The 10556-nt window shown below is 41.0% G+C and overlaps 1 protein-coding gene across 3 annotated transcripts in view; it reads left to right on the forward strand.

Annotated features, from left to right (window-relative positions):
• The window catches only part of osbpl6 (oxysterol binding protein-like 6), a 172007-nt gene extending 161451 nt beyond the window's left edge, over positions 1-10556 (forward strand). For all 3 annotated transcript variants that reach the window (XM_041201528.1, XM_041201531.1, XM_041201530.1), the window contains 3 exons: positions 2381-2507; positions 9535-9657; positions 9849-10556. In XM_041201528.1, coding sequence (XP_041057462.1) covers positions 2381-2507; positions 9535-9657; positions 9849-9957 — 359 coding nt within the window. In that variant the 3' untranslated portion in view covers positions 9958-10556. The remainder of the gene's footprint in view (positions 1-2380; positions 2508-9534; positions 9658-9848) is intronic.

Below are 10556 nucleotides of genomic sequence, written 5' to 3' on the forward strand. Positions count from 1 at the left end.
TCTACACTGTAGCTATAAGTCTGAGATGTGTAACCACAGTTTGAGTTTATACTGATAGGCAACTAGCTGGCTGCAACTTCAACTGGCCAGAGAAGAGTTTTGTGCACTTGTAATAAACACTTATGCATAGTACTCCATATTTAAAGAAGGATATATTTGTCTTGGAAGCAGTACAGCAAAGGCTCACAAAATTGGTGCCTTGAGATGAGAGGATTTTTCTACAATGAGAGGCTTAGTAAATTGAGTCTGTGTTATCTGGAGTTTAGAAGAATGAGAGATGATCTCATTGAAACGTACAAGATTCTGAAGGGGCTTGACAGGGTAGACACTGAGAGGTTGTTTGCTCTGGCTAGGGAATATAGAACACAGAGGCAAAGCCTTGGGATAGGAGCATCGATCATTTAGGAAGCTGCATTGTTGAGTTTATTCAAGTCAGAGATTGATAGATTATTGATATCTCAGGAACTCAAGCGAAATGAGAAGTGGGCAGGAAAGTGGAGTTGAGGCAGAAGATCATGTTAGGCGGTGAAGCAGGCTCGAGGGGCCTTATGGTCTACTCCTGCTTCTGTTTCTTATGACACTCAGATAAACACCACTTGTGCCTACTCAGTCTAATGGTTGGAAATGTAAATGTTTTTTGGGGGCAAAGTTTAAAGCTTGCGGCAGGGGCCCATTTACTGGCTGGAAAATCAGTGGCAATTCTCCCACGGCAATTTTCAGGAGATATGATGAGGTCCCAACCGGGCACACCTTTCTGCCATTGGGCTTCCCGACTCCAGTGAGGGGAATTTTCCCCAGAAATCCTAGTGCAGGACAGATATCTCAACTCTAAGAGCTGTTGGCCAGTCAGATGCCAGCAGCTTTCCAGTAGCAGCAGCACCACCAGGAGCAGGGGCCACTGCAGGTACTGCAGTATGGCCCGGGCAGAGGATCGGTGATGGAGCCCCAGGAATAAGCTTAGTCGTGCGGGTTCACCAAGGCCGTAGAGGGAAGTTCCTGTGGGGGAACGAGAGGGGGAATTGATTTGAAGGTCAGAGGAACGTCTTACTCCGGGTCCCTCCAATCCCACCGGCAGGTGCCTCCACCAAGCACAGTGTGTCCAGCAAGGAGGGATCTCCCCTACCAAGCCCCAGGCCTACCCGCCAGGGTATTCCTGGCAGTAGGCCCATATGGTGTCGCCCCCACTGTCACTGGGTAAATACCAGCCGCAGTGGGATGAGACCCTTATGTGGCCACTTAAGGGCCTCAATTGCCTCTGGATGGAAAGGCCATCCTTGTGCCTTCCTCTGAGATTTAATTGGAGGGAGGTGGGATCTCCACCCTCCGCCTTCCCAAATGATCACACATTCCCCACCCCCCTCCCCCACCCACACACTCAAAACATTTGAAGTATATTTTAAAAAGACCAGGGTTTCAACCAGAATCCTCTTGACCTCTTCATAAATCCAGACCATGGTTTGCCTAGTTTATAAAGACGAGACAATGCAACAGATTTACACCCTCCGGACAATTGGGCTGCTGAGTTTGGTCATTCCCTGATTCTGGATTTATACTAAGTTTAACATCTGTCCGAAACAAAAATTGCTTCACGATGATGGTCACCATGTAGTATAAATGCATCCTTAATAAGACAGAAGAAAATCTACCAACAGATCAGCATGAATAATAGGCACAGCATACATGACACACACATGATGTGTGATATAGTATATTAGTGCTGTGTTCCCTCACTAACCTTAGGGCCAGAAATTTTTGCTCATTGGGCAGGTGTGCGCCCAACCTGAACGAGTGTAAATTGACACACGATATTTCGGTCGGTCGGCGGGCACATGCAGGAGTCGGCAGCATGCCTGCCGACAATTAAAAGGCCTATTAAGGTATGCTAACATACTCCCGCTAAGCCAGCCGACCAGGGCAAAATTCTGCCCTAGATGTTTATTCTGCAATATGAGTGTTCGTTTTTTTCAGAGAATATGTTTTAAGTTTTGTCAGCCTAAACTATAGCTACCTCTTACATGACTTTGGTTATGTCAGTAACCTGTAAATCAACATTTACAGTAATAAAATATGTAAGTTTTATTTAAAGCATTTAAAATTACACAAAACATTTTGCTTCATTTAACAAAAAAATTGCTGAACTGTTGGCAAGTGAATGGTCCTAAGTAATTGGATACCAACCTTATTACAGCTGCAAAACCTTTATTTCTGATGTTTTCATGATCTATTTAGTGCTGCATAACAGACAATGGATCGGGATAAATATTTAGGTCTTCAGTAATTTAGTTGCAATGATGATAATGTTATGTCCGTGTATTTGCATGCCAGTGATATTAAGGTACATTTATTTTAGTTATATAAATATTTTTTTTTAACTCCACAGGCTCTATGCCAACAGATAGTGACATGTATTATGGTTTTACAAGATTTGCTATTGAGCTGAATGAATTGGATCCAGTGTTGAAAGAGTTGCTCCCATCGACAGATGCCAGATTTAGACCAGATCAGAGGTAAAAAGGATTAAATATACCACTTTCAGAGTAAAAAATACTAGAATCCAGATGTGCCAGCTGATGACCGAGATTCTGGAATACTCCCAGTATATTGGAAGGTAACAAATGTAACATCGCTATTCAAGAAAGGAGGGAGAAGAGGAGCACAGAACCCTAGCCAGTTAGTCTGACATCAATTGTTGGGAAATTGCTGCAAAATCGTTAAAAAGAAAGAGGTAGCAGGGCAATTAGTAAATCATAATATGATTAGGCAGAGTCAACAAACTTTTATGAAAGGGAAACCATGTTTGACAAATTTATTAAGAGTTCATTGAGGGTGAAACTCGCAGGGCAGGTAAAGTGAAACCAGTGGATGTTGTATATTTGGATTTTCAAAATGCATTTGACAAGGTGCCACATAAAAGGTTGCTGCACAAGATTAGGGGTTTGTGATAGTATATTAGAGGATTGGGTAAAAGACATCAAACAAAAGAGCAATAATCATGTCATTTTCAGGTTGGCAAGCTGTTCCTCATGGGGTGCAGCAAGGATTAGTGCTGGGGCCTCAGCAATTTACACTATATTAATGACTTAAATCAAGGAACCAAGTGTAATGTATACAAATTTGCTGACAACACAAAGCTGGATGGGAAACTACACTGTGAGGACACAAAGAGTGTAATCTCAACTGAATGAACACACTTGGAGTGGGGAGGCTGGTAGCGTATCAGTAATCCATCTGCAATTGAAATGGGCTTTGATGTGTCACTTTCCCTCAGCCACAGCATTAACATCCCACATCTGGGCTTCCCAGTGAATCTGTACCTAAGGATATACACGCCTCGGAGTGGGGTGAAATGAAGGTTCACCAGATTAATTCCTGGAATTTGAGGGCTGTCCTATTCAGAGAGTGTGAATAGAATGAGCCTATAATCTTTGGAGTTTTGAAGAATAAGTGGTGATCTCATTGAAACATATAAGATTCTAACAGGGTAGATGCTAAACGAGGCTGTTTCCCTGTTTCCTGGCTAGATAGTCTAGAACTAGTGGGCATAGTTTTAGGATAAGGGACAGCTATTTCCAACTGAGATGAAGAGGAATTTCTTCATTCAGAGGCAATGAATCTTTGGACTTTGCTGCCCCAGAGGGGTAAAGGCTGCTCAGTCGTTGGGTATATTCAAGGATGAGGTTGATATACTTTTATATTTACGGAAATCGAAGGATTTGCGGATCGAGGAATAGGGAAGCAAAGTTGAGGTCAAGGATCAGCCATGATCCTATTAAATGGCAGAGCAAGCTTGAGGCATTATCTGGCTCTTATTTCTTATGCTATTAAGACTACTGGTTTGGAAGGGTAAAGTAGTTCTCATTTTTTGAAAGTTGTACTTCATATACAGTACTGTGGTAACCTTATTTGATCCAATCAGAAAAATAAGAAAGTTGACTGCTACTGTTAAGAGTTGTTTCAACTGGAACCCATAACCTTTTTTTTGTATGAGAGCATTCTGCTGATTGCCAGGCTTAGTTCTTTCCAATATAAATGTCAGTGGTGGAGCTGCCCAGACAACTCCTCTTGCTGATTATTATTGATGATTTTAATGGGAAAGGAAATAATGTAAGCTTTAGGGATCTAGAAGTATAAAACCCTTCTTACTTAAAATATCTTAGCTCTGAATTCTTAATTTCTAACAGCAGGGTCCTCAGTTGTGCCTGACCTAACAAGGTATGATTAGCTAGTACTTGTGAATCAAAATTTATTAAGCAAGATGTTGCATGTACTTAACAAAAGCAGTCAAGACAACATGGAAGGTTCTTATCCCTCAAGGCCCTAGGATTCCTCGAGTGTTGTCAGCACAGACAATGCCTTTCTTCTTGTCTCTGAAGTGACATTACATTGAAGAAGTGTCTCAGAAGAATTATATACCCCAGAAGCCATGGTAAAAACTGTGCCAACAAAGACTGATTTTCCAACTTTATCCCTAATTCTTTCTGTCCTTCTTCCTTATTTGTAAATAGTCCAGATTATCCTCTTTCATTGTCATAGGGTGAGGGACATCTGGTGTCAGCCCACCTCTGTAACTAGAGTAATGTAGACTGAAGGCAAATGCTCATCTCTTATTCCCTGGGCCCCCAGAGAGTACATTCTATTGTAAACAAATGACACATCCTTGTAGGTACAGATTGCAGGTGTACAAACAATGTTACATCCTCTTATCAATAATACAACTCATTATAAATATTCACACCACCATATTTAACCCATTCTCAAGGATACTAAAGCCATTAAGAACAAATGTTAATAATAATTCCTATCGTAATGTCAGGAAAAGAATGCCTTTCTTTTAAAATACAGACATTCTGTCCTACACATATGGTTAATCAATTAAGACATTTAGTAAACCAAATCGTATTACAACACATGACTTTTGTTTAAAGACAAGGTGTCATACTAAGTTCAAGCTGCTGAGTTCAAACCTTTAGTTTATTTCTTCAAAGCTGACAAAGAAGCCCTCAGTTGCAGTGTAATTAAAACAAATACAATTCCTTGAACCCAGACTTTTCAGTACATTTAAAGTAATTAAGTCACTCACAAACAATAGCAGTCCTGTTCCCAGCCTGCCATGCCCCACTAGCAGAAAATCAAACTGAACTGTTTAAAAGGTGATTGAGATTCAAATCAATATAGAACCCTAAAAATTAGTAGTATTATCAAAATCTCGCAATAATTCACAGAAAAGAAATGGTTCCGCCTTGGTGAAAGACTGATCTTATCTCTGTGTTTAATTGACTGCCACTGCTCTTCAAGAAATGCCTACCTCCTTGAAGAAGTTCTGTTCCTCTCTGCGACAAGATTTCTGTATCTCTCTGCTGTCTTGCTCACCTTCCTTGCTTTCCATTTCCCTCCAAGTGTTTGACAAGGTGTTTACTACACTTTAAACCAGCTTATATTTCAACTCTTTCTTGGACTCGAACTCAAGTTCTGTCGAAGGGTCATGAGGACTCGAAACGTCAACTCTTTTCTTCTCCGCCGATGCTGCCAGACCTGCTGAGTTTTTCCAGGTAATTCTGTTTTTGTTTTGGATTTCCAGCATCCGCAGTTTTTTTGTTTTTATCTCTGTGTTTAATTGACTGCCACTGCTCTTCAAGAAATGCCTACCTCCTTGAAGAAGTTCTGTTCCTCTCTGCGACAAGATTTCCATATCTCTCTGCTGTCTTGCTCACCTTCCTTGCTTTCCATTTCCCTCCTAGTGTTTGACAAGGTGTTTACTACACTTTAAACCAGCTTATATTTCAACTCTTTCTTGGACTCGAACTCAAGTTCTGTCGAAGGGTCATGAGGACTCGAAACGTCAACTCTTTTCTTCTCCGCCGATGCTGCCAGACCTGCTGAGTTTTTCCAGGTAATTCTGTTTTTGTTTTGGACTTCCAGCATCCGCAGTTTTTTTGTTTTTATATCTGTGTTTAATTGACTGCCACTGCTCTTCAAGAAATGCCTACCTCCTTGAAGAAGTTCTGTTCCTCTCTGCGACAAGATTTCCGTATCTCTCTGCTGTCTTGCTCACCTTCCTTGCTTTCCATTTCCCTCCTAGTGTTTGACAAGGTGTTTACTACACTCTAAACCAGCTTATATTTCAACTCTTTCTTGGACTCGAACTCAAGTTCTGTCGAAGGGTCATGAGGACTCGAAACATCAAGTCTTTTCTTCTCCGCCGATGCTGCCAGACCTGCTGAGTTTTTCCAGGTAATTCTGTTTTTGTTTTGGATTTCCAGCATCCGCAGTTTTTTTGTTTTTATCATTGTTTTGATCTAGAGGGGTGTCTGGCAAATTTAAGACAGGATGTAACATTCGAGGAAGGGGCCTTGAAACATGACCTTGATGAGTTGCATCATGCTCTTAAACTTTGGTTTCAGTAAGATATTTCATTTTCTTCCATTTTACTCTTTTAGATTTTTTCCATCTGAGAGGCAGGTCATTTCTGGCCCATGGCCAGGACCATTATGCTTTGTGTATGGTGGCAGCCTGGAAATATACCAAGTGGCAGAATTAATACTAAGCAAATTATAAAATACCAAAAGGTGTCTGACATTGGAAAAAAAATGTATATGTGTAATACAAAACTTGAAGCATAAACTGAGAAAAACTCTGTTCCCCTTCCTGGGTGCTCAATCAAGCTGAACCAAGGTCCATATTCTTGAAATGTTTGGTTTGAGTCAGAGCTGAATGTTAATTTAACCTTGTTTTTAACCACTAATTGTCTGCTTACTTTAACCCGTGCCCCATCTCACCCCTATGCCACTGATAATTAATGGTATTTTTCCAAAACCTTCCTTACAACAGCCACTCTCTATAAACATGTTTTACATTTTTAAAAATTTGTTCTTGAGGTGAGGCTCACTAGCATGGCCCTAATTGCCCTTGAGAAGATGGTGGTGAGCCGTCACCATGAATGCTGCAGTCCATGTGGCGTAGGTACACCTATAGTCTGTTAGATAGGGAGGGAGTTCCAGGATTTTGACCCAGCGACATTGAAGGACATAGTCCCAAGCCACGATGGTAATGACTTGGAGGAGAACTTGCAGGTGGTGGTATTCTCATGTATCTGCTGCCCTAGTCGTTCTGGGTGGTAAAATTCGCATGTTTGGAAGGTGCTGTTGAAGGAGCCTTGATGTACTGGAAACAGTATGCACTGCTGCCAATATAACTAGTCTGTGTAGCAACTGTTCCAATTTTGGCACAAGTCCCCAGATGTTGGTGAGGCCTTTGCAGGGTTGACTGGACAAAATGTTGATGCCAGGTGGTCCATCTGGTTTTATTCTTATTTGACTTTGCTGTAGCGGTTTGGTACAACTGGTGGCTTGCTAAGGCATTTCAAAGGGCATTTAAGAGTCAACCACATTGCCATAGACTTGGAGTAACATGTAAGCTAGACTGGGTAAGGATGGCAGATTTTCTCCCCTAAAGGATTTTTATAGAAATCCAGTAGTTTCATAATCATTATTGAGACTAGCATTTTATTCCAGATTTATTAATTACTTGAATTTAGATTCCAGCAGCTTTCATGATGGGATTTGAACTCATCTCTGGAGGATTAGTCTGGGCTTCTGGGTTACTAGTCCAATACATTACCACTATGCTACCTTACCCTTACCATCCATAAATTACGAATATACCACTTACTAATTCCCACTATACAATGTGCTCTCTCTCAATACATCAATTTAGAAATCTTTTGTCTTCATCTATAAATCCTTCCATGACTTTGTCCTACCTGCAGTCTCCTGGGCTGACATACCCTCCATTGGCCTCTGACTCAACCCTTCTGTGCATTTCCCATCCATTGAAAAACTTTCAACTCTCAGACCCACTCTAGATCTTTCTCCCTTTTTCCATCTGCTTTTAAAAGCTTCCTTAATTTCCATCTCTATAACTGAGTCTTTTGTAATTTCTCTTAACCCCCCCCCATTAAAGCTGCATTCATTCCTTTCCTTCTCAGCAAAGCATGTTATTAGTTTTCTGTGCTAAAGGTGCTATATCAATGCATGCTCCTGCTGAATGAAACATCTCCTCAGGAAATTTGTGTATTTTACAGCCAATGTTTTTGTAAGCAAACATAGCAACAAACTTTAACAACAAAAATACCACAAATTGCAGTGAGAGTAATGACCAGTTATTGTTTTTGATGGTGATACTTAACAATAAATATGCACCAGGACTACTGAGAATTTTCTTACTATTTGAATAGTGACATAAAGGCCTAGACCTTCTGGTCTCCGGATCGTCAGAGACCAGACGTACCTCCCGCAAGAAGCACTTCAGGACCCCTCGGAAGTCCCGATGCTCTGACTCAACGGGAATTGCCCGGGAACTTTTAACTTCAGATGGGCAATTCCCCTGCTCCCTGGGACCCTCAGAAAAAGTTTCCAACTCTGAGCTCAAGTCTGAGACTTCAGTCAATTCTGTCTGATTTAGCTGGGTAGTTTGCCCAGGAAATGTTGTAGACAAAAAAAAAATCCCAGTCTAACTCCTGGGCAACTGACTCCCCCCACCTCCCGACTCATTCCCCTTAACCTCATGTTTCCTTCCCGACATGACCATACTAGCTCCCACCACCCAACCACCCCCTTACTTGTCCTCCTGACTCCCCTCCCCCCACAACCCAGCCTGACCAACCCCCAACAGACTCCCCCAGTCATCTGCCGACTCCCCTCAACCCAATTGTCTCCCCTACTCTGCTACCCCAAACCTGACTCCCCCCTCAACCCCTGACCTGACTAGACCCTGGACTGACAACCCCTCTTGACCTGACTACCTGATCCCACTCGCCCACCTGCCACCCACTTACCCACCCTACTTATTCATCCACTCACCCCATTCATTAACATTCACACTGGACATTTAAAATTACCTTATGGCAGCTAGTGCCGTTAAAAGCGGATGCGTCTTCTGCGCTGATTCTCTTCACTGCTTTGTGTGAGGATTCCTGTAATGAGAAAGTTCTTCTGCATTGTGGATCAGAAGTCGGAGCCTTTTCAACGTATGCAGGTTAAGAGGGTAGCTTCCTGTCTGATCAGTGTCAGACACAGGTTTCGACTCTGATTGGAAGTTTTGGGCCAAAATCTTTCATGTTCACATAAGCAGGTAGGACCTCAGTTTATTGCTTCATCCAAAAGAGTAACCCTATTTTAGTACCACAGTGATTGTATATCACATTAGATTATGTGCTTAAATCCCTGGAGTCGGCTTGAACCGACTTGGCTCAGTGGCATGGGTGCCACTGCTGAGACCAGGCTGATTTTCAGCGTAATATTCTTGAAGTTAATTAGCATGTAAATAATCAGTGCAGATTTGTTCACCAAACGTTATTGTCCGGAAATAACATGGCGCACAAATTGGTTCACCATTGTCCTTTGGTACTAATTCTACAAGCATATTCCCAACAAAAAGTTAGAGAAATTGGTTTTTATCCGAAAAATAAATCCCAGCTATCAGATCATTAAAACTTTAATTCAGAAGCAATACTGAGTTTGTATCGTTTCTCATCAGATACTTGGAAGAAGGAAATATTGAAGCTGCTGCCGCGGAGAAGCGTAGAATAGAAGAATTGCAAAGGGAGCAGAGAAGATTTATGGAAGAAAACAATACAGTTTATCAACCACGATTTTTTAAGTGAGTGCTGACTGTCATTGTGTTGGTCTCTTGTCAGGTGCATTATCTGTTGCACCTCAGGAAGAATTTGTAGTTACTAATTTGTAGTGGTTAGCTCATGATTTGTCATTGTGATTGGTTATTTTAGACATGAAGATTTTGCATTTGTAGGTTATTTTAACAAAAACGCCATAAAACTATTTTTTCCGCAGGAAAGTTTATGAAGGCAATCAAAGAGAATCCTGGATGAGCAAAGGGAACTACTGGGAACTGCGGAAGGATCCAGGGTTTAGTAAATTAGAAAGCTTAACACTCTGGTAACTGAATTTGAAGAGATAAAAATACGTTCTTCACAGAGAAGAAATTAACTATGCATAAGTTATTATTGCTATTGTAAATCTTACTGTGTTCTTGTGGTTTTGCTGGTCATATGCTAGGTATGTCTGTTTAATTACAGACATAATTATAAATATAGGCCATGACCCAAACACTGGTTTAGAAAATTGTTTTCCACTAAAGCTGTGAATTTTTGGTAAACCAAAAGTGTAATTTAAAGTGAATGCACAAGAATAGGGATGGCTGTTTGACAGTCACATATTTATGAAAAAAATATAATCCTAATGAAGCATTAATAACTATCATGGCTTTTTGCTAAAACTTTTCATCATTCATTTCCATGCCTTAAAATAGTAAATACCTTTAGCAAACATGGTTTTACTTTGGAAACCTACATAAGGTCAACTCACTTTGCAAATAATATACTGTATCATATCAAAGATTAATGTGCCTAGAGTACAAGACAATAGTTAGGTTGAAATTCACTCATGTTTATTATTGTAGTCTCATTCAGCATTCATAACTACCATGGGCTTTGTTTTCATTTGGCTTGCCACTTCAGTTCTGTGTCACAATTTTAAAAT

This window comes from Carcharodon carcharias, chromosome 12 (genome assembly GCF_017639515.1).
Source record: "Carcharodon carcharias isolate sCarCar2 chromosome 12, sCarCar2.pri, whole genome shotgun sequence".
NCBI classification, from domain to species: Eukaryota; Metazoa; Chordata; class Chondrichthyes; order Lamniformes; family Lamnidae; genus Carcharodon; species Carcharodon carcharias.